The 24,708-nt window shown below is 51.0% G+C and overlaps 1 protein-coding gene across 1 annotated transcript in view; it reads right to left on the reverse strand.

Annotated features, from left to right (window-relative positions):
• Window positions 1–306: 306 nt before the first annotated feature.
• The window catches only part of DAG1 (dystroglycan 1), a 29,327-nt gene continuing 4,925 nt past the window's right edge, over window positions 307–24,708 (reverse strand). Inside the window, exons 2-3 of the mRNA XM_077451558.1 lie at window positions 15,512–15,869; window positions 307–3,316 (exon numbers count right to left, since the gene is read on the reverse strand). Of these exons, the coding sequence (XP_077307684.1) occupies window positions 941–3,316; window positions 15,512–15,790 (2,655 nt within the window). The 5' untranslated portion in view covers window positions 15,791–15,869 and the 3' untranslated portion in view covers window positions 307–940. The remainder of the gene's footprint in view (window positions 3,317–15,511; window positions 15,870–24,708) is intronic.

Consider the following 24,708-nt stretch of genomic DNA (forward strand, 5'->3'; position numbering starts at 1 on the left):
GAATTTTCTTCAGAGCGCAGTCGCTCTTGCAGTGCAGTCTGTGGGGGGGCACAGGACAGAGCCCCTGCTGGCATTCAGCACCCAGCCCCTTCCATGAGGGTGACTCCATAACATGGCTTGGGGGCAGTGCAATTTATACTTTTGCCAAGACCTGGCAGCGTTTGCCTGCTGGCACTTACAGTTCCACAGCTGACCAATCAAGCCCAGGTCAGCGACCATGAAAACCAAAAAAAAAAGGCAGATTTCGAGCACATGGACACACTCTGCGGATGGGAATAAAAAAAAAAAAAAAAGGAGGACACAAAATACACCAAATTCTTCATCCTAGACATAGAACACAACCCGACCCAACTTTTTGAAACCCCGCTGGAGCTTATTTTGGTGTATAGTTAATCATCTCAAACACATATGACAAATAAAATAACCATGGATTAAAAATATAAAAACATAAAAAAACTTGGTAAGTTTTTTTTCTCTGACAGTGTTTGATTTTTTTTTTTTAGGATATCCTCTTCGTCTCTCTTTGTTACATTTTGTAGCTAGACACACGTGGATAGAAGTAAAACAAAAAAAAATAAAATAATAAAATAAAATACAGTTAGTGTTAAAGGCAAAAACAGCAGAGAACCAAAGGCCACCCCAGCGTATAATAGAAGTCCCCTGTCTTCCGTAAGTCTTCCATGCCTGCAATCTAAAAAAAGGTGGTCGCACACTCGTATGAACACAAATATGAAAATGGCAGATGTCCTGTGTGTTCCACCGCCCATGAGGGAGCAGGGCAGAGGGAGCAGGGCAGAGGGAGCAGTTTTTCCAGAAAACTTTGATAGTTTGCTTATAACAGCAATGCTTTCCGTTGTCTGGATAGTAGATTGCAGGCTACAAAAGTTCAGTCAGGAACTCCCAAGCCCCCCGACTCTCCCTCCACTTGGGACAACGTTCATTAGGGGGGTACGTAAGGGGGTGGTGACCGGTATGGGGTCATGTTCTTGGGGCGCGAGCCTTTACCCTCCATGGGTGTTGTGAAAGGTGGGGGAGGCTGGTAAGGGGGGGCATTAGGGTCCTCATCCCTTAGCGGCGTGTATTCCCCCAAGGTGTCCTGGTTTAAGGGGATTGTCTCTGGCACGTTCTGGTTGGGGTATTCTGGAGGCGGTAGAGGAGCTTTCTCCTCCTTGAGGATCAGTGGCATGCTGGAGGAGGGAGGTGGCTTGGAATCGTCCAGTTCATCTGCAAATATAATAGGGACGCCCTTCTTAATAAACGTTGCCTGATCCTCGATGGTCAGTTTGCCTTTCCGTTTCTTACGGTAGCAAATCATGGCGATGATACCGGCGATTAAAAGTATAGCAGCCACGACCACAGCCGGTATTACAGTATGAAGATAAACGTCGTCCTCGCTGCTCTTTTCTGGATTTCGGTCAGCAGCTACGGTAGGGGCGATCATGGTGACAATCTGCTCATCGTCAGTAATAGGAAATGCGAAAAGGCCACTCTTACTCCTACAGCTGCCGGCAAGTGACACGTCAATTTTCTCGAGCTTAAACTCTGGTTCCAAGGCCGAGCGAAAATGCTCTCTTACTCTTCCGTTTTCATCATAAATCTTCCTTGCGACTACTTCAATGTGTTCTTTAGGACAAGGGTCCACAGGTATGGTATTATTGGTCCACTCCACAATGATGGAACCTTTTGAGATATTCTGCAGGGTGACTGAGCTACTGTTCCTGTCCCCAAATGCCAAACCAAGCTTCTTCACCAACTGGATCTTCTTCGTGATATCATTGGCCACAGAATTATAGTCTCCCTGAAGCTTTGCGATGAATTTGACTGGCGATGGATCTTTAAGAAACAGACTTCGGACCTGGATTTCAAGAGCATCGACTGCAGTGAGACCACCTTTGTCTGTAGCTTTTAGGTAGTACTCGTGGTCACCTACGTGGTTGGCGTCAGGCATACCGTACATCACTTGGCTGGCACTGTTGAGTATCACCCATGTCTTGTCTCGTACACTTGTGTTTTTTCTAGGCTCCAGTGTAAGCCTTAAATTATCAGTTGTGCCATCTTCTTTATCATAAAACGTGTCAGGTGGAATCTTCACTTCAAAATAGGTTCCCACCCAAGCAACAACTTTATCAATGTGATTGGTGAGTTTGGGCTCAGTGTTGAAGGGTCGTGGAATGCCGCTAGTGGAGGTGCGGGTGCGGCTTGGAGATGTGGTCTCTACTTTTACGGTCGGTGTTTTGGTAGTTTTAGGAGGCCTTGGTTTTTTGGTTGGCTTCTTGGTTGTGGTAGTAGTAGAATCTGTAGCAGGTTTCAGGGTGGTCACCCGTGGTTTCTTGGTGGTGGCAGAAGGAGGTGTGATCACAGCTGTCGGTTCTATATATGAAGGTTTTGTCATTGTTGGGCGAATCGGCCCAGGGAACACACTGGTGGTTTCCAATTTGGTTGGGTGGATTGGTCCAAGTGTTGGTGTGTGCATAATAGGACCCCTGGTTCTTATTGTGATGGTGGGCTTTCCAGGGAGTGGAATGGGCTCACGGACTGGAGGAGCAGTTGTATCTGTTGGAGGGGCAATAGCTGGTGAGGTGGGAGTTGGAACAATTCTGATAGGAGGCTCATGGACGGCACTTGTTGGTGGTCCAATGGCAGTAACAGGGGTTGGGGTAGTGTAAATCTGTCGTCTTAACCGTTTAGGAGTCTGTGGCTTCTTGTTGGCAATGTGCCACCCTACAACAGGATAGCCAAGTTGGGCGGACATTGTGCCTTCTTTAGCTGGAACCTCCACAGAACTGATATTTGGGACGCTGTTCTGATCCATGGAACAGCCAACTTTCCAAGACAGCAAAGCTCCATTTTCAACAACTTTCTTAGCGTTTCCGGGACCAGCCATAAAAGCAGACATGTCAAAGAGTCTGTTATTCACTACAGGGACCAGCTTCATCTGATACAGTTCCACCTCAGAAAAGTCTCGCATTCTCTTAAGGACATCCACTCTATCCTTAGGGGTCATTTTTGTCAGGTCTGCATCCAGAATGACGGTGAGAATAGTAATGGGCTCATCAGGGGCGCAAAGGAAAGGCGTCACATCGTTAGTCTCTTGCCCCGTCACCCGAACAGACTGCGGCTCGCTGTGGTCCTCAGGATGAACCTCAATGGAGAAGACGTCTGTAGCCTGCGGGATGAAAGTTCCGTTTTCTGCCACCGAAAAAGTGATCACAGAAATTTCATACACTCCCTTATCGCCTTCTAGGGGAAGTCCCTCCAACACCTCATTGTCCCAGTGTAACCACGAAGGCAGGGTCTCTTTTCCATTTTCAGAAATCTGAAAGTAAAACAAAAAAAAAAAAAAAAAAAAATGATAGGATTAGTAAAAATATGAACAAAACCATTTATAATAAAATCTCTACACCATGGGAGCTCGCAGGGGCAGGGAACCTCGGCTCTCCAACTGTTTTGAAACTACAAGTCCCATGAGACATTGCAAGACCCTAACAATCACAGGAATGACTCCTAGAGATAGAGGCATGATGGGATTTGTAGTTTCAAAACAGCTGGAGAGCCAAGGTTCCCTACCCCTGCCCGGTCTAATGTCTAACCACAGGTCACACACTGAAAGGAGCAGGATGCCACTCAACTGACCCAATGCTCGGTGTGGTGTATGGCCTCAGCCCGCACGGCTCCACTGGCCATGCCCTCTAATGCATTTCACCCCACCCGCCGGGGCTTAGTCCGAGACTAAGCCCCCAGTGGGTGGGGCAAAATGCCTTAGTTGGCGTGGCCGATGGCACCCGGCCGCGGGTGGGCAGGGGCACAATGCCAGGCATGGCGTGTGTATATACATATGAAATTATATTTTCTATACTTTGTTTTCCATTATTGATGTATTTTTTTTATTTTTCTACGTTCAATAAATAGGTCCTTTTACCAATTTACCTCCACAATGTCCCAATTTTTCATGTCTTTATCAGCCGCGAAGTGCAAGGACACAAAATCTTGCTGCAGCCTGAACAAAAATGACTTAGGCAGCCGCCTTGTTTTCGAGAGCACAGTTATAATTCCAGTAGAAGACTTGGAAGAGACATGTTTTGGACTGTTTACTAGAATCAGTTTGCATTAAAATGAGTCCATTAATCAGGGAACATTTGAAGACTTGAAAACACGGGGAGGGTGAGCTGGTAGCTGGAGTACGTTTATTTCCACGCGGGCGACGCCTGCCATCCAGGAATCCTGGGGGGTGCTGGAGCACGGACGGATATTTCTGAAGATGTCTTTCATACTAGAGAATTTCTATTTTTAGAAACGCTTTGCACTGTACGGCCTATATTTGGAAGGCTGAGCATGTGCTGCTCATTTCACGCACGCCATCGACTGTAATGGCGGTCTGCAAATCCGCCGAGGAGGGGACAAGTAGGAGAAGACCAGCGTCGATCCTGGGGATCATTTGTAAAGCAAAAAAAACGCTCCCAAGATACAAGTAGCGTCTCCGAAACGCTCAGCGGTTTTGAGTTTAATGCGACGCTCAGGCTTTCCTGTGTACTATAAATCTATCCTCTCCATAAATAAAATCTCCCATGACGATTAGGTAGGGAAGCCACAGTGCAGAGGTTCCCTCCGCTCCTTGATGTTCTCAGGGAGATGGACCATCATGCAGAGCGCAGTCAATAAGAGGCTGGAAGGTCCCAGGTGATCGGAAAAGCCTTCGGTTCTGACATCACACCTGCGTAAAGCTGCGAAAGGGGCGACCGGCGACACTCCTAAAGAACCATTTCACACCACCGCCAAGTGTCTAATGTCCGTAACAGTGAAACGTTATTAAAAAATATTGATCGCCGTAACAAAAAGGTGATTATGGCGAGAGCGTTATTGATCACGGTCCCGCATGACTGACAGCTCTGCAAAGCTAGTTTTTTTTCTCAGGCACTTAAAGGAGAACAGACAACTGGCAGTAAATTGCTGACATACGGCCCTGAGGGGGGAAGTCATTGGGCGCGATTTCACAGACGAAGATTTCCTTCTACCGCCATTATGGCGCCCAGGATGAGGACACTGCTGAGATTGTGGGGTGAATGGGCAGGTTCCTCATCTTTTGGCTTAAAATCGGTGGTCTCCAAACTGCAGCCATTCGCTAGTCTTTATCCGACTCTTGTGGTATTTATTCCTTCCAATGATATCAGGCTCTATTCCCCCCCCCCCCCCCGACACAGACGGCGGGGCGCCAGTCCTCCCACCGACACAGACGACGGGGCGCCAGTCCTCCCACCGACACAGACGACGGGGCGCCAGTCCTCCCACCGACACAGACGACGGGGCGCCAGTCCTCCCACCGACACAGACGACGGGGCGCCAGTCCTCCCACCGACACAGACGACGGGGCGCCAGTCCTCCCACCGACACAGACGACGGGGCGCCAGTCCTCCCACCGACACAGACGACGGGGCGCCAGTCCTCCCACCGACACCAACGACGGGGCGCCAGTCCTCCCACCGACACCAACGACGGGGCGCTAGTCCTCCCACCGACACCAACGACGGGGCGCTAGTCCTCCCACCGATACCAATAACCCCAGGACCATGTTCATCCTCACTATTGCTGGGCCTGGGACATTTGCTACCCCCACTGGCCACAATCTCTACCCAACCCCCCCCCCCAAAGTCTGAAGAGCAGAAAACTGGTCTTTTAATTAAAACGTTTGGAGACCCCTGGTTTAGATGGGTCAACTTTGCAGCATTGTTACTCTAGAGATCCTACAGAGACACCATTGGGGTACACTGAAGGTGGCTGTTGGTGTTTTTTAAACATTCATTGAGGAGTGGCGATATCGGGCAGCCCTGCATGCTACCTACAAAACACAAAACGAATCCATGGAGGAGGAGTGTACAATCTGCATCACATGGGGACCAAATTAACCCTCCTGTAAAGTTTTACAATTGAGGGAAGAACGTCACATAAACTGCACGAAGGCAGAGCCAGGGTTGTAATTGAACCCAGGGCCCCAGCACTACAAAGGCCACACACAGCCAACAACAAGGATAAGGTAATACAAGATGCAAAAGAAAGATGGGAAACGAGATAGTCTGGACCTCCTGACCTAATCCTGCAGAGACTCGTCTTACACCGGCCTGGAGGCTGTAAAAAAGGAGGATGCAGAGAGCAGTCAGCCCACCATACTGGACACCAGGCCCCCACCCAGAATCCTCCACTTCCGACCAGCGTTCAGTCTTGACCGGACCTGTACCGTGTTGGCCAGTAACTTGGCGGTATTTTTAGCCGATGAATCTGACACGTCTGCACGCTGAGAGATTGGACTATATATAGTGTACATACAATGCTGACCTTTCCAAGATAACAGAACGCTGTCTCCACTTACAGCACGACTGTATATTTCTGCCCCGCTGCGTGCCATATCTGCCCACCCCCCCCACGTGTTTAACCCCTGAAGACCTGGATGAGCGTAGAAGCCAAACGTGACATTAAACAAAATGCCTTTCCAACCGCCGTCGGTGGAATCTCCTTCCCTTACTGCTCATGTCCTCCTTCCAGATACATCTTCTCAGACATGTCCTTACCCGTCTGACCATTGCCCACCATCCTTCCCCTCTCAAGGTTTTATTGGTTGCCCTGGGTCACCTGTCAACATAAGGCAGCCATCAGCATGCAGATCAAAATCCTAAATAGTCATTAAGAAAGGTATAACGCGGCGCACACACGATCGGACATTCCGACAACAAACTCCATGGGATTTTTCCCGACGGGTGTTGGCCCAAACTTGTCTTTCATACACACGGTCACACAATGATGTCATTAATTCCGAACGTCAAGAACGCGGAGATGTATGACGAGCCGAGAAAATTGAAGTTCAATAGCCAGTGCGGCTCTTCTGCTCGATTCCGAGCATGCGTAGAACTTTGTGCGTCGGAATTGCGTGCACACGATTAGAATTTCCGACAACGGATTTTGAGAAAAAGCTCCCATCCAACATTTTCCGTCGGAAAATCCGACCGTGTGTACGCGGCATTAGACGCCACTTCAACCAACCCAATCCACGTTAGGTGTAAATTACGACCTCAGCCAGCGCTGAACCACCGACCACACCCTTTGACACATTTTGCCACACCCACATGGGCTTAGTCAGAGTTCCATGACTAAGCCCTGGTGGCAGGACGAAACGCGCCAGCGTGCATAGCCAGTGCAGCAACACTGGCTGAGGCCATCATTTACACCCAACATGGATCGGGTTGGTTGAGAGGCATCTTATAACTTTTCTTACAAACACTATGGATGTGTTTAACTGGATGCCAGCACGCTTTCTTTAGCACCAGTGGGGAACCACATATAATACTCTTACATGGGGCGGCACTGAAAGTTGAAAGGTCACTCTAAATAAAGAGAACCAGTAATGCTGGAGAAAAGGAAAGCTGTATAGGATGTTGACTGTGTGTATCCAATTAGGAAAGTTTTAAGCATCGATGGCAATACGTCTTGCCAGACATACTTATGAAGACCCCCCCCCCCCCCCCCTTAAAGCGGTAGTAAACCCGCACATATAAAAAAAAAAACCCTGCAAGGCAAAGGTATAATGAGCTAGTATGCAGCATACTAGCTCATTATCAAATACCTAAGAAAAAAGCCCCCGTATTGGTGCCCGGTCCACGCCGAGGGAGCCGACATCTTGCCCTCTGTGTCTTCCGGGTTTGGCGTGTCTTCTCGGCGCCGAGAGTGGCCGGAGCCACGATGACGTCACGCCCGCACGCAGGAGTTTTCTTCCCGGTATGTTGCCGGACCTTCAGCTGGGGCATTCAGAACGCATGCGCCTGCTGACGTCAGAGGCTGCATACATAGGGAATATCTCCTAAACTGTACAGGTTTAGGAGATATTCATTTTCCCTACAGGTAAGCCTTATTATAGGCTTACCTATAGGTAAAAGTGTAAAATTTGAGTATACAACCGCTTTAAACCAACCCAATTTTGCCTTTGGTACAGCAAGTTCAGCTTTACAATGAATTCTAAAAGACAGACAAGGATGTAATTCCCCGACCTCACCCACCACCTAACCTCCTACTGCTGCCATTGCAACAGACAACGCCATTAAGGCAAACAGGACAAAAAGGAAGGCTTCCAAAACTTGTAAATCTTTGCAAGAACCAAGTCTCACGTCTCCCCAGCAATAGATGTAGAATTGTAGTACAGGTATTCCTAAAACTACAGAATATGAACTAGGGAGTTCTAGGCACAGAGGGTACAATGTGTTCCCACTATCGCCCCATGGGAGCGCTGTCCTGGCCACCTCCCTATCCTATGTAAACAGACGCGGTCTGGGTGGACGGGGGATTTTTCATGCCTGTCGATGCTAATGTACGTTTCTCTACTTTCCTGTTCTGCAGTTGTTGGCGTTATGAACTTCCCTGGATTGTGTTCAGGACCTCCAAGAAAAAAAAACAATGGCGGGAACCCGGGCCTGACACAGGAACTGAGACCCCGCGCAATCTGGCAAAATGCCTCAAGCAGCTGCCTGACGCCAGCCCACAACTGATGATGTACCTCACCATACAACCATTACAAAATACATTCAATTCTAGTGGGGTATAGAAGGCATTGCCCACATCCCTAATATGAGACATAGAAAACAAGAACCCTCTGGCGGGACTTTAACCACTTCAGCCCCATAAGGATTTACCCCCCTTCCTGACCAGAGCATTTTTTTGCGATACGGCACTGCGTCGCTTTAACTGACAATTGCGCGGTCGTGCGACGTTGCACCCAAACAAAACGGACGTCCTTTTTTTCCCACAAATAGAGATTTCTTTTGGTGGTATTTGATCACCTCTGACTGCCCCAAAACACACAAAGGACCCCCCTGGTTCTATTACATCCCCTGTTCTACTCTCCCCCAAACACACACAGGGCCCCTCTTCTATTTTCCCCAAACATGCACAGAAAGCCCATTCTATTGTCCCCCAAACACACTTGGAACCCATATTTTACTCTCCCCCAAACACACACACAGGAACCGTATTCTACCCCCCCCCCCCCCCCCCCCCACACACACACACACTATTCTACTCTTTCCAAACCACACATGGGTCCCCATTTTATTCTCTCCCCCCCCCGTCAAACACACAGGAACCCCATTTTACTCACACACACACACATCCTATTCTACTCTTCCCAAGCCATATGGGTCCCCATTTTATTCTCCTCCCACCCCACCAAACACACAGGAACCCCATTTTACTCACACACACAAATCCTATTCTACTCTTCCCAAGCCACACATGGGTCCCCCTTTTATTCTCCTCCCACCCCCCGTCAAACACACAGGAACCCCATTTTACTCTCCCCTACACACAAATCCTATTCTACTCTTCCCAAGCCACACATGGGTCCCCATTTTATTCCCCCCCCCCAAACACACAGGAACCCCATTCTACTCTCACCCCAAAAACACTCCCCACCTTGCGGTATTCTTCCCAAAAAACACACATCACCAAATGCTATTGACCCCCCCCCCCCCCCAGATACACACATGGGACCTAATGCTAACTTCCCCCAGATAAACAGACGTGACTCCAAGCTCACATCCTCCAAAAAATACCCAAGATCCTGGACTAATCTGCCCAAGGCAAACACACTAGTGTTCCTGTACTAATATCCCAACATACATTTTCTTGTTAGCGAAAAAATAATAATAATGCAGTTTCCAGCTGCTATCACTAGTGTAGTCAGAGTTTCCATGGGACTTCTGCATACAGCCAAAAGAAAGGGACTATTGTGGGTTCAGAGGGGCATGGGTAAAGGGTACGATGGGCTGTGTCTCCAGGCGCCCAACCGGGGTGGCGACCCGTCTTCTCTTCCTGTAATCAGATCTCTTCTCTAAAATTACTGAAATCCAAGAAAGTCACTTGTACAGATAAAGCCTCTTTTCTCTCTGGTCACCCACGGGGGGTGCCCCTTGGATGGGCCCAGGGAGGACTTTGAAGTTGTGTCGCTGCACCCCCCCCTTCCCCCACACAATGTCTTTCATGTTCCGGCTTTTGATATGAAGTGCAGACAGTCGAGCTGCCAATTTGTGCCGGACAAGGTGACCTCCACATGGGAGTGTTCCTTCTGGAAGGACGACGGGGATCTCACACCCGAGTACCTGGAAGGGGGGGGGGGGGGGGGGAATAATCTATTCTGGAACAAACCCAGACAAGCTGGACATCGGCTCTGGTTCCCCCTGACTGAGTGCCGCTTATTTACGCTGAAGTGATCAGATCCGGGCTCTGCAGTTCAGACTGTGCAGCTAAAACATGAAATGAACAGAAGGAGACATCTAATGTGGTGTGGAGGGTCACAGCACATCACTGGACTACTATAGGAAGGTCGGAGAGTTTATAACCAACGTAGGCAAAAAAATAAAAAAAAAAGTCACAAAAACAAAAATCTTCTAATTCTATATTCAACCTTCGCAGCTGCCCACGTCACCACCACGAACACAACAAAGCTGAACACCTCGTCAACGAAACACGCCGACTGCCCAACATCTGCAGGACAAAGTCATCACTGAAAAAGTAGGGACAAGCATCTGCAGAGGAGCTACAATTCCTTCCCCCAACTCGGTTAGCGCTGAGCTATAGCTAACGCACGGCAGGGGAAGACGTGGGAATGACTGGATGTGGACATTATCCAGCAGGCTGGGAGCTTTTACCAGTACTTGGCTTCTCCAGTGTATCCTTCACTGCTGATGCTACGCGATGGAGATGGACATTAGAGAAGGGCCTCTTGCACACTGGCCCGTGCAACAGAAATTCAAGCACATTTCTCCGACATGGAAAGCCCAGGTGCTTTGTACAGAAGCCAACAAATATGAATGACTGCATGCCACTGGACTCCAGCATACACAAGAGTAACATATAATCGGCATACAGTATGTACCAGGGCTTTCTAGGTGGGGGAAATATGCCGGAACTTACATTAAACAGACTCAGGCGCCCATGTGCAAGAGGCCTATAGATGGATGTGTGGGAGCAGGGCGGTGCAGTGGAGGAGGATAAGGGAATTTGTGGTAGAGGAGTATATAGGACTCTGTGTTGGTTGAAAGGTAACTGTACAGTGGAAACAGATGTAGTTAGATACATAACCATGTAGTGGACATGGACTGGGCAGCGGAGATTAATATCAGTGGATATGAACATAGATCAGAGACTACGTAGGTGGATGTGGGGTGTGCAGTGGAAACTGTATTGGGCAGGGGGTGGGCTATGCATTTGGGTCAGATACATGTAGATTGTGGGCTGTGTGGTAGAGATGGATATACGTGGACGTGCTGTGGAGACTGATATAGAAGGACGTGGCCTGTGGGGTGGAGACGGATATATATTTTTCAGACATGGCCTGTGAGTAGAGATGGATATATGTGTACTGTGGCTGTGCAGTGGAAATGGATGTAGACGGATGTGGCCTGTGGGATGGAGACAGATATAGGTAAGATGTGGGCCATGTGGTGCACAGTGGCTGTGCCGTGGAGAAACAATGGTGGATGTGGATACAGGCCCTGGGGTAGAGATTCATAGAGTAGAAGACAGGTATAGGTGGACGTGGTCTGTGAAGCGGCGCTGAACGTAGGGGGTCGGGGGCCGCGCAGCGGAGACGGATGCAAGTGGTCGTGGGCCATGCAGCGGAGACGGATGCAAGTGGTCGTGGGCCACGCAGCGGAGATGGATACGGGTGGTCATGGGCTGCACAGCGGAGACGGATACAGAAGGATGTGGCCTGTGGGGTGGAGAAGGATATATTTAGACATGGGCCATGTGGTGGAAATGGATATAGATGGGCATGGCCTGCAAGTAGAGATGGATAAAGGTGTACATTGGCTGTGCAGTGGAGAAACGCCATGGATGTAGATACAGGCCCTGTGGTAGAGATGAACAGAGTGGATGACATACATAGGAGGAAGTGGTCTGCAAGGTGGAGTCAAACAGATGGAAATGGCTACGAACTGATTTGGCTCATGGGGTGGAGACGGACAAAGGTGGATGTGAGCCATGCAGTTGATGGTCACCATGTAGTGGGGAAACAAACTTGAATGTGGATACAGGACCTGTGATGATGAACATGAAAATAAGAGTAGAAGACAGATAAAAGGTGGACAGTCTGTGCGGTGTAGTCGGGCATAGGTGAACATGGATCATGCAGTGAAGACCGATATAAGTGGACACAGGCCCTGTGGTGCAGATGGCCATAGAATAGGGACAGATCTAGGTGAAGGTAAGCTGTGTGGTGGAGACGGAGATCGGTGGATGCTCACAGCAAGGTGGAAGTGGACACAGCAGAAGATGGTGGAGGAGACGTCAGCGTTCTCACAACATTCCAGCACTTACAATGGCAGTAATTAGGGGCAGACTGCTTGGGGGGGGGGGGTTTATGGTCTGGTAACAGCTGCATCACCTCAGCCGCCCCGCACCCACCATGGCAGCACTGGTTGTGCACAGCTGGGGAAAGTCGTATTTCATGTTTAACAGACAAAAAGCAACCAGAGAAAAGCCCTTTATTTGTAAATGAGTTAAAGCTCTGATTGAATTACAACCGTTTGTTCAGACACAAAAGCTGCCAACAGAAGCATTTCCGAACTGCCTGCCATCCCGCGTACCTCTGAGCGTGTATGTACCTGCCCAGGAGGCCCATGGCGTGCATGTGAAGAGTGCTGTTTACATTACATGTGTAGAAGCGTGCCGCCAGCCTCATCGGAAACATAGAGCAATACTTGGCATGGTAAGAGATATTCCGCCCAAAAAAACGTCGTCAACTGTTTTAGTGAAGATGAAGCTGAAGAGACGCCAGATAATTGAAAGCGTCGCTGCAGATACTGCACTCTTCTACTTTTACAGAGAGACCCTTGAATTGCTGACACGGAGTCTCTCTAAAGTAGAGGGCCTGCCTGAATGTCCCCAGCTGCTGAGTCCATTCCCTAGATGATGCAGAACTAACATAAAAACCCAATCCCTAGAATAGACTGCTAAACCAAAATTATAACATAATCCAGAGAACTGACTGACTACCACACTAACATATAGCACCAATCTCTAGAACTATTCGCTAAACCAACATATAGCCCAAACCCTAGAAGGACCTACCAAACCAAGCTATAGCCCCCATCCCTAGAATAGACCACCAAACCGATATAGAACCCCATTCCCTAGAATGGACCATTAAACTGACATAACCCCATTCCCTAGAATGGACCATTAAACTGACATAACCCCAATCCCTAGAATGAACCGCCAAGCCAACATAACCTCAAGAATGGACCGCCAAACCAACATAGAACCCCAACCTCTAGAATGGGGTTCTATGTTTGGTGATCCATTCTAGAGATTGGGGTTCTATGTTGGTTTGGTGGTCCATTCTAGAGATTGGGGTTCTATGTTGGTTTGGTGGTCCATTCTAGAGATTGGTCCACCAAACCGACATGGAACCCCAATCTCTAGAATGGACCACCAAACCAACATAAAACCCCATTCTAGAGATTGGGATTCCATGTTGGTTTGGTGGTCCAATCTCTAGAATGGGGTTTTATGTTGGTTTGGTGGTCCATTCTAGAGATTGGGGTTCCATGTCGGTTTGGTGGACCAATTTCTAGAATGGACCACCAAACCAACATAGAACCCCAATCTCTAGAATGGACCACCAAACATAGAACCCCATTCGAGAGGTTGGGGTTCTATGTTGGTTTGGTGGTCCAATGTCTAGAATGGACCACCAAACCGACATAGAACCCCAACCTCTAGACACAACAGCTAAACCAACACAGAGCCCCGATTCCTAGAATGGAAGGCCAAAGTGTCCTATTATCCAGAATTTTGAGAACTACCTGCCATTATCCTGGACAACACAGAGAGAGGTTGCCAAGCTGCCGTAAAGCCCCAATCCATAGAATAAACCATCAAAAGCCCCCCTCAAATCCCTGGAAGTGACCAGCCATCATTTTTGACAATGCACAGTGAGGCTACCAAATCAACATATAACCTCAATCACTTGAGCGGCCATAAAACGATTCTTAGAACCGAACAGCCATTATCCTGGACAATGAAGAGAAAGTTGCCAAAGTGACATAAACCCCAAACCCTGAACCAACCTCCAAACTAACATATAACCCCTATTCCTAGAACCAAACAGCCATTATCCTGGAAATGCAATGACAGGAGAGCCCAAGTAGGTCCAAAAATGGACCCCCACGTGGAAGGTTCCTCTGCCCCATAACAAGACCATTAATGGAGAACCTCCAAACACTTTGGGGTAGAAGGGATGGCATGTTGCACCATTATTTTAAAATTTACCATAAAGAATTGTGGTGGTGAAGCTGTAGTTTGGGATTGCGTGAAAGCCAACAGAAGTTGTTCTATAGTGAACACACACAGGCAGATGAGACATCAAGCAGATATCTCAAGACGCAGAGGGCCCCCCCTACAACACACACAAAGCCCTTGCACACACCGGTTAATTTTTGAATGTTCCAGTAAGGGTCAGTTTACACTGATGAGCCATCAGTGGTGGACTACAACCACAAGTGTAAACTAGGACCAATACCCCCAATGCAGGACACCCTGCATTAAGGCTGGGGTTTTAAAGGGACACTGTAGATCAGTAAAAGCTGGGAGGTGTCTGGTACAGAGAAGTGTATATGCTGCATACAAGTTTCCAACTGCACCCCCCCCCCCCCCACACCATGCAGAGATGGCCACCCTATGCAATTATTATACCCCAGAATCTGTCACCACAAACCTCCTGGCCTCCGCCCAGTTGTTTCAGGGTGGTATTGACTGTACAGACTTTTGAACTATTTGCTAAAAAGGAAGAGGACGTGATGTTGCAGGTTTGCTGTGGGGAGATGAAAGGCTAAGCCTGACTTTTTATTGTAGTAGTAAAGTGCAGCATTTCTCTACAGGTACTTCAAGATACTGCGTGGGAGTACCAAACCACCAGGGGTAACTGATCATTTACTAAATGGATACACCTTTTCTGCTCATTGTTTCACTGGACTGAAACATTCTAAAGGCCCATACACACGATCAGACTTTTTGACAACAAACATGCAAATTAGCTGTTTTGGAGCAACATCCGACCGTGTGTACGCTCCATCAGACAAACTTTTTTGGTTTTCATCAGACTTTTGTTGGCTGTGCGAACGGACAAACTTTCTGGGAACAAAAGTCTGATGGAGCAAAGTCTGATCGTGTGTACAGAAAACCATAGGACTTTTGTACAAAGTACAAACAGGCATGCTCAGAACCAATGCAAAAGATCAGACAACAATACAGAAGTTGACCAAAGGTGGCGGTAAAGAGCAGAAAAAACACGTGATTTGGTGAAAGTTGGCTGAAAAAGTCCTGCTGTGTGTATGCAATACAAGTTTAGGGCCGACGCCCTTTGTACAAAAATCCAAGGGAAAGTTTGTACAAAGTCCTATCGTGTGTATGGGCCTTTAAAATCACCACAAATATCATTAAACATTCTACACACAGGCTGAAGTTTCCTCACCTTGACCACTTCCCCACCAGTTGGGCGCAGGTGGGCAGGGATGGTGATCCTAAAGACCCGGCCAACCATGGCGGAGCTGTCTGGGATTCCGGTTGCGGGGGCCACAGGCTCCTTAGGTTCCGAGAACAGCGAATGCATGGAGGCCTCCAGCTGACCGTCCCATTCTCGGGCTGTGTCTACAGGCTCGTTCAGCCATGCGCAGTGGGCGGAGAAAGAGGCCACGAGCAGCACCAAGACACTCCTCCAGAGAGAAGGAAGTGCAGCGGCTCCCACATTCATCTTTCACGTCTTCAGCGACCGATAATCACGCAGGGAAGGTGGCGCTCACTGGATGCGGCGCTCCCTCATTCCGAACAACCTAAAAAAGGAGAGAGAAGACAATTGCATGAGCGCCACATATAGACTCAACCAACATGTCAGACAAACACGTAGTTCCCCTTCAGACAAGCTACACACATGCACAACACACAACTGACAAATCAGACACAGGCGGCCTTCCGGCTGACACACACACACACACACACAGTCTTGTCTAACAGAGGAAATGAGCGCAGAGACTCCATGAATTAGAAGGAGCCAATATTCAGCACAAAATCCGATTGCCCGTCATCATTAAAGCAGTATCAAACCAGATTTTTTTTTTTCAATTACATGGGCCACCAGGTGGGATAGTACAGGTATTTCTATAGCACTGTCAATTTACATATATACTATAATTACCAAAAGTATTGTGACACTGCCTTTACACGCACGTGAAGTTTAATGACATCCCAGTCTTAGTCCGTAGGGTTCATATTGTGTTGGCTCCGCCCTTTGGCAGCTATAACAGCTTCAACTCTTATGGAAAGGCCGTCAACAAGGTTTAGGAGATGTGTCTATGGGAATGTTTGAGCATTCTCCAGAAGCACATTTGTGAGGTCAGGCACTGAAGTTGAACGAGAAGGCCTGGCTCGCAGTCTCCGCTCTAATTCATCCCAAAAGGAGTTCTATTGGGTTGAGGTCAGGAATCTTTGCAGGCCAGTCAGTCAAGTTCCTCCACCCCAAACTCACTCACTTGCTTGCTTTGTGCACTGGTCCAAATCATTTGGTGGAGGGGGGGGGGGATTATGGTGTGGGGGTTGTTTTTCAGGGTTGGGCTTGGCCCCTTAGTTCCAGTGAAGGGAACTCTTAAGGTGTCAGCATACCAAAGACATTTTGGACAATTTCATGCTCCCAACTTTGGGGGTGACCCTTCCTGATCCCAACGTGTAAAGCAGCGATACGATGTGTCAGAACGGACGATTGTCGTTCTCCAGGTTAGCGAAACCGAGTACGACGAGGAGAGGGTCCAGTGTAAGTTGGACCTTACAGATTTTCTGTAAAAGGTGAACTTACACTTTCATTGAACAAGCTGAAGTTAGAAGCCGATTGGCTCCCATGCATAGCTGCACCAGATTTTGCAATCTCCAGTTTTAGTAAATCTCCCCCAAGTGTTTTAATGCTGGTGCAGTTTTAGCACAAATTGCAAGTGAGTGGATATAAGGTTTGTCTTTTTAAAGCCATAAAACCAAATTTTACACTATTGAAGAGTTGTCATGGCATTGATCTGAGTGGAATGTGGTGAAGACCGAATGCTATAGAAGTAGACAGGATTAGAGGAGATCCAGGGTGGAAATAAAAATGAATGTATAAATGCAGCAGACATTTGATCATCAGAAAGGTCATACAAGTCTGGTGAGTTCTCTGTGGTGGACACAATACATGGGAAATCACACTGATTGGAACTGATAGATCACAGTGGTAGAAGAGAAATAAAATCACAGAGACACACACAGTTGGTCTTCAGTTGAAAGAAGTTGGACGTTTATTGTTGCACTTTGTGGACTGTGCCTTTATAGAACAATTGGAAGGATACTTTTCTATGTATTGTGATATGAACTTTTTGAAGGTATCTATTTTAAAATCGCAGTGTGAGAAGTTGTGCAATTTTTTGTGATTTAGACCAGTCGTTAACATGGGTTCAGTGGAATTCTAGGGTTCCTCCAGAGTAGGGGTAAGCAGGCAACCTTGGGCCCTCCGGCTGGTGAAGAACTCCAAGTCCCATCATGGCACTGGGAGTAATTTTAACTGCCAGCCTTGCAATGCCTCATGGGAAATTTAGTTCCACAACAGCTGGAGGGCCCAGGTTGCCTACCCTTGCTCCAGAGGATGTTAGTGGATCCTTGAGCTGTGGCTAATGGAGCTTACATATGAAGGTGCCTGGAGGCAATGCCACTTTGCAGGGCACGGCACCAAAGATTTCTTTAGCTGTCCCAAGGAGTATCCTTCCCACCAGTGCAAAGGGGCCGCGCTTCCCACCGGCCAACCAGTGCAAAGGGGCCGCGCTTCCCACCGGCCAACCAGTGCAAAGGGGCCGCGCTTCCACCGGCCAACCAGTGCAAAGGGGCCGCGCTTCCCACCGGCCAACCAGTGCAAAGGGGGCGCGCTTCCCACCGGCCAACCAGTGCAAAGGGGGCGCGCTTCCCACCGGCCAACCAGTGCAAAGGGGGGGTGCGCTTCCCACCGGCCAACCAGTGCAAAGGGGGGGGTGCGTGCTTCCCACCGGCCAACCAGTGCAAAGGGGGGGTGCGTGCTTCCCACCGGCCAACCAGTGCAAAGGGGGGGTGCGTGCTTCCCACCGGCCAACCAGTGCAGAGGGGGGTGCGTGCTTCCCACCGGCCAACCAGTGCAGAGGGGGGTGCGTGCTTCCCACCGGCCAACCAGTGCAGAGGGGGGGTGCGTGCTTCCCACCGGCCAACCAGTGCAGAGGGGGGGGCGCGCTTCCCACCGGCCAACCAGTGCAGAGGGGGGGGGCGCGCTTCCCACCGGCCAACCAGTGCAAAGGGGGCGCGCTTCCCACCGGCCAACCAGTGCAAAGGGGGGGGGGGGCGCGTGCTTCCCACCGGCCAACCAGTTCAAGGGGGGGGGGGGCGCAGTTCAAGGGGGGGGGGGCGCGTGCTTCCCACCGGCCAACCAGTTCAGGGGGGGGGGGCACGTGCTTCCCACCGGCCAACCAGTTCAGGGGGGGGGGGGGGGGGCGGTGCTTCCCACCGGCCAACCAGTTCAAGGGGGGGGGGGGCGTGCTTCCCACCGGCTAACCAGTTCAAGGGGGGGGGCGTGCTTCCCACCGGCCAACCAGTGCAAAGGGGGGGGCGTGCTTCCCACCGGCCAACCAGTGCAAAGGGGGGGCGTGCTTCCCACCGGCCAACCAGTGCAAAGGGGGGGGGGCGTGCTTCCCACCGGCCAACCAGTGCAAAGGGGGGGCGTGCTTCCCACTGGCCAACCAGTGCAAAGGGGGGGGGGGCGTGCTTCCCACCGGCCAACCAGTGCAAAGGGGGGGGGGCGTGCTTCCCACCGGCCAACCAGTGCAAAGGGGGGGGGGCGTGCTTCCCACCGGCCAACCAGTGCAAAGGGGGGGGGGGCGTGCTTCCCACCGGCCAACCAGTGCAAAGGGGGGGGGGCGTGCTTCCCACCGGTCAACCAGTGCAAAGGGGGGGGGGGCGTGCTTCCCACCGGCCAACCAGTGCAAAGGGGGGGGGGCGTGCTTCCCACCGGCCAACCAGTGCAAAGGGGGGGGGGGGGGCGTGCTTCCCACCGGCCAACCAGTGCAAAGGGGGGGGGGGGCGTGCTTCCCACCGGCCAACCAGTGCAAAGGGGGGGGGCGTGCTTCCCACCGGCCAACCAGTGCAAAGGGGGGGGGGCGTGCTTCCCACCGGCCAACCAGTGCAAAGGGGGGGGGGCGCGTGCTTCCCACCGGCCAACCAGTGCAAAGGGGGGGGGGGCGTGCTTCCCACCGGCCAACCAGTGCAAAGGGGGGGGCGTGCTTCCCACCGGCCAACCAGTGCAAAGGGGGGCGTGCTTCCCACCGGCCAACCAGTGCAAAGGGGGGCGTGCTTCCCACCGGCCAACCAGTGCAAAGGGGGGCGTGCTTCCCACCGGCCAACCAGTGCAAAGGGGGCGTGCTTCCCACCGGCCAACCAGTGCAAAGGGGGGCGTGCTTCCCACCGGCCAACCAGTGCAAAGGGGGGCGTGCTTCCCACCGGCCAACCAGTGCAAAGGGGGGCGTGCTTCCCACCGGCCAACCAGTGCAAAGGGGGGCGTGCTTCCCACCGGCCAACCAGTGCAAAGGGGGGCGTGCTTCCCACCGGCCAACCAGTGCAAAGGGGGGCGTGCTTCCCACCGGCCAACCAGTGCAAAGGGGGGCGTGCTTCCCACCGGCCAACCAGTGCAAAGGGGGGCGTGCTTCCCACCGGCCAACCAGTGCAAAGGGGGGCGTGCTTCCCATCGGCCAACCAGTGCAAAGGGGGGCGTGCTTCCTCCACTGTATAGGATTTAGTTGGGTTCCAAGACCTGAAAATTGTTTTAACAGTTCTCAAATGGGGTAAATAGGTTGAAAGGTTTAGAGGTTGCTTTTTGGTACTTAAATAGCGGCACTTTTATAGTAAAGAATTTGATTTAAGATCGCGCAAAAGATTACAGGTTCCATCCACCAGACAAAAGGAGCCAGGACAGACAGGTCACAGTCGCCTGCTACCCCAGGACAGACCGGACCTGGCTCAGCCTTGTCTCACACACACACACACACACACACACACACACACACACACAAGTCCGGGCAGGTGTGATGGCTCTCCTTCTCATTGTGATGACATTATATTGTAGGTCAGTGAGGGGTTACAAGACGAAGAGATGCGGAGACAGGGTGGAATGTCACGAGGCGCCGGGACCTGCACTGTGCGCAAAGCTAACATGTTTAGGATCCAGATATAGAAGGAGGGCAGAGATCAGCCAGCGCTGACATTTCCATGGCGCCCACACATTCAGGGGGACTCAACTCCGACTTACTTCATACCCATCAACACAGCAACCAATTCACTTTCTTTTATCACAGCCTGACTGGTGTTTATTGCCATCCTGCTGCTCATCGTCTATATCCAGGTGCTCCAGTACCTACACTCCGACGGCTACCAGTACCCTCAGATTCTGCCTGACCTGGAATCGAAGACTTAGCCGGAAGTACCCTCTGGTTCCAATCCCACACATCGGAATCAGGAGAGGGCAGTTGCACATGAAGGCAGTGAGCACATTCAGCACTTTCTGGGCGATACTTTACAAATCTCAGGGGAGTGGAAGGATTCCTCGCCTTTACAGGAGGGCGTTGGTGGCTTGCTGGCTGGATGTGAGGGAAGGTGTTCAGAAACGTGCGGCTCGCTCAGATTGGCCGACACACAGGCATCTAATCTGCTCATTGGCTGCAAAAGCCCCAATCTTGGGAATACGGTTGCTTTGAGCCACCAATCCCGTACCAGTCCCCAACCAGTGGAAGGTACCCTGTTTCCCCTAAAATAAGACCTAGCGTGATTGTCAGTGTTGGCTGCAATATAAGCCCTACCCCCCAAATAAGCCCTACTCTGTTTTCTCAAAAATAAGCCCTACCCTGAAAAGAAGACCTACAAGGACTTTAACTAGGGCTTATTTGGGGGGTAGGGCTTTTATTGCAGCTATCACCGACAATCACACTAGGTCTTATTTTAGGGGAAACAGGGTATCATCCAATCAGCAGGTTTGCTGAAACAGAGGCGCAGTCAGATTTCACTCAGTCACACAATGCAGATTAGAAAACTAGAACAAAAAAACACAAACATTCTGATTGGCTGTTTCAGACAGGACTTGACAGTTCATCTGCCCCCCCCCCCCCCCCCCCATAGTAGCACGTTTTTACGTATCCTCTGTCCTGCTGTAATAAAGGGAACAGAGGAAACTTGAGGACTAAACACTACTGTACTGTATAAGACGCAAAGCCGGCCATCAGTTTTCTGCATAGGCAGAAGGGATAGGTACCAAGACCCCTCACCCACAGGAAGAGCAAACAACTGGTGGCTGCCCCCCCCCCCCATGCTTTTCACCCAGGTCTCCTATGAGGACTTTCTATTCTTTGCTCAACTGATGAAGCTTTCCACACACATCCCAATCAGATTGGACAATCTATTAATAAGGAACGGAGACATTCTCCGCCTGTCATTGCTGCGCGCCGGTGTACAGAGAGTCTTGCACGCACACAGGCCGATACAGAGCAGAATGCAAATATATTCTCTATATTAATGTTTACTTAGAATATGGCAGAGGCCCAGGCTTCCCCTATGCAAATACCAGAGCGCCGGCATTATACATGAACCCCTTCACTGCCGGAGAGCGACACTCTCCACACACCCTGCCACAGACCCGTGGTGGGGGGACGGTAAGGATGTGGTGAGGACTGAATTTCCTGAAATCAAACACTTCACCGCCACCTCTCCATCCATGTGACATGGTGGACTAGGGTCACACAGAGATGTAGGTGACACGGCCAGCACAGTGGAGGAAAAGCTATGCCAAGCTTTAAGAGAAGAATCAAGATCCACAGAAAAGAAGCCAATCAGCTGATGGCCCACTGATTAAAAAGGATGCCGGTAGTTAGATATATTCCCATAAGCATCTGCTCTTTGTTTCTGAACACTCTACACAAGAGAAGACTGAAAATTCTGTGAAGTTCAGTCTGCAGCAGGAAATTACTCAGACTGAGCTTCTCCTGCAAGCTCCAGATTACTAAACCATTACACACAATGCAGTTCTATCCAGCCGTTAACTTCCTACAACAGCAGCACCTCTCTCAACTATCAGCTGTAGACTCGGCTCACAATAGCGATGATCAACTTTCATGACATGGGGGGCCTAAAGTGCAGCCCTCAACACAAAAAGGCTGCACAAATAAAATTCAGCGAATATTCAGTGTCAGAGACTGCCGACCACGGTGGGGGGGGGAAGAGAGAAAAGACGGGCCAGAGACTGCCGACCACGGTGGGGGGGGGGCAGAAAAGACGGGGCCAGAGACTGCCAACCACGGTGGGGGGGGCAGAAAAAAGACGGGCCAGAGACTGCCGACCACGGTGGGGGGGGGGGAAGAGAGAAAAGACGGGCCAGAGACTGCCGACCACGGTGGGGGGGGCAGAAAAGACGGGGCCAGAGACTGCCAACCACGGTGGGGGGGGCAGAAAAAAAAGACGGGCCAGAGACTGCCGACCATGGTGTAGGGGAGAAAGACAGGCCAGAGACTGCCGACCACGGTGGAGGGGGGGGGGGGGGAGAAAAGACGGGCCAGAGACTGCCGACCACGGTGGAGGGGGGGGGGAGAAAAGACAGGCCAGAGACTGCCGACCACGGTGGAGGGGGGGGGGGGGGGGAGAAAAGACAGGCCAGAGACTGCCGACCACGGTGTAGGGGGAGAAAAGACGGGCCAGAGACTGCCGACCACGGTGGAGGGGGAGAAAAGACGGGCCAGAGACTGCCGACCACGGTGGAGGGGGAGAAAAGACGGGCCAGAGACTGCCGACCACGGTGGAGGGGGAGAAAAGACGGGCCAGAGACTGCCGACCACGGTGGAGGGGGAGAAAAGACGGGCCAGAGACTGCCGACCACGGTGGAGGGGGAGAAAAGACGGGCCAGAGACTGCCGACCACGGTGGAGGGGGAGAAAGACGGGCCAGAGACTGCCGACCACGGTGGAGGGGGAGAAAAGACGGGCCAGAGACTGCCGACCACGGTGGAGGGGGAGAAAAGACGAGCCAGAGACTGCCAACCACGGTGGAGGGGGAGAAAAGACGGGCCAGAGACTGCCGACCACAGAGGGGGGAGAAGACGGGCCAGAGACTGCCGACCACGGTGGAGGGGAGAAAAGACGGGCCAGAGACTGCCGACCACAGAGGGGGGAGAAGACGGGCCAGAGACTGCCGACCACGGGGGGGGGTGGAGAGAAAAGACAGGCCAGAGACTGCCGACCACAGAGGGGGGAGAAGACGGGCCAGAGACTGAATATGCTGTAGGAGTTGTTGGGGACTGGGGACGTACTTCAGGACAGAGTCATTGACGAACGACATATTACATAAGACTGCTAGAAATCACTGCTATAACAGATTAGTATTTGCAGGGGCCCCCGAGGGCTGCAAAAAAAGTGCCAAAGGGCCGCATAACCCAACCTTATGTTTTACCGACAATTTTTCACCGAGACATTAGAGACAATGGTCGCGTGACCAGAATACACATACTGGCGTTCCCGGAGGCGTGTTGCAGGACAGGTGCCATTAATAGAACTTGATACCTCACCAAGATCACCTGAAGTCTCTGCTTCATACCAACCTCAGGTCAGCTGATGTGACAAGTCTTATGGGATGAGGGGAGACCGCCACACAGCCAATGTTAAAGCGAAGAACCGCAGGAGAGCAGACCGCGCGTCCTAAAACACGGAACCACCGCACCCTGCATACTGCAATCCACCAGGTACCAGCTTTGGATTTCCTGCAGAATTCCTACAATTTTTATTTTTTTGGGATCCAATCCGCAGACAGCCGACCACTGCCATATGTAGAGGAGGTCTGGAGAAAAGCTAAATTTTATAATTGGCCAGAAGGGTGCGGCGAGGCCTCAGCGTCGGGATCATCTCCCATTTTAATAGAAGGCGGAGAGAGCGGCTATTTTTACAGCGAAGGCTCTTCTTACTTTCCCATAACTCCCGGTTATATTTAGTGTAACCAACATCCCATGCCCGCCACAACCGTTGCAAATTCCCTACACGGCTCACGTAAGCGCTGCACTCTGGGACGCTACAACATCCCCAAGTCTGCGGCCTCCCTGTGCTGAAGGGGGCTTCTGCAGTAAAAAAAAGGGAGCACACGTGCTTTTACTTTAACACACGTTAAAGCTTCAACATGTTTTTTTGATATGCGTTTGATACTTCTGTGAAGCTTTAATGGAGCTTGGCGAATGCCCTGTGTGTTGATTTTCTATTTGTTTTAAAGGGGCCCTGTAGTATCTCAGCACAAAAGCGCCCCCCCCCCCCCCCGCCCAGCAGATCCCCTGCTCATTAGCGCGCCCCCGCTCAGCAGATCCCCTGCTCATTAGCGTGCCTCCCCGCTCAGCAGATCCCCTGCTCATTAGCGTGCCCCCCCTGCTCAGCAGATCCCCTGCTCATTAGCATGCCCCCCCGCTCAGCAGATCCCCTGCTCATTAGCGTGCCCCCCCCGCTCAGCAGATCCCCTGCTCATTAGCGTGCCCCCCCGCTCAGCAGATCCCCTGCTCATTAGCGTGCCCCCCCGCTCAGCAGATCCCCTGCTCATTTAGCGTGCCCCGCTCAGCAGATCCCCTGCT

Source organism: Lithobates pipiens, unplaced genomic scaffold (assembly GCF_037356315.1).
Source record: "Lithobates pipiens isolate NorthernLeopardFrog02 unplaced genomic scaffold, aLitPip1_a1.2 Scaffold_23, whole genome shotgun sequence".
Classification (NCBI taxonomy): Eukaryota; Metazoa; Chordata; class Amphibia; order Anura; family Ranidae; genus Lithobates; species Lithobates pipiens.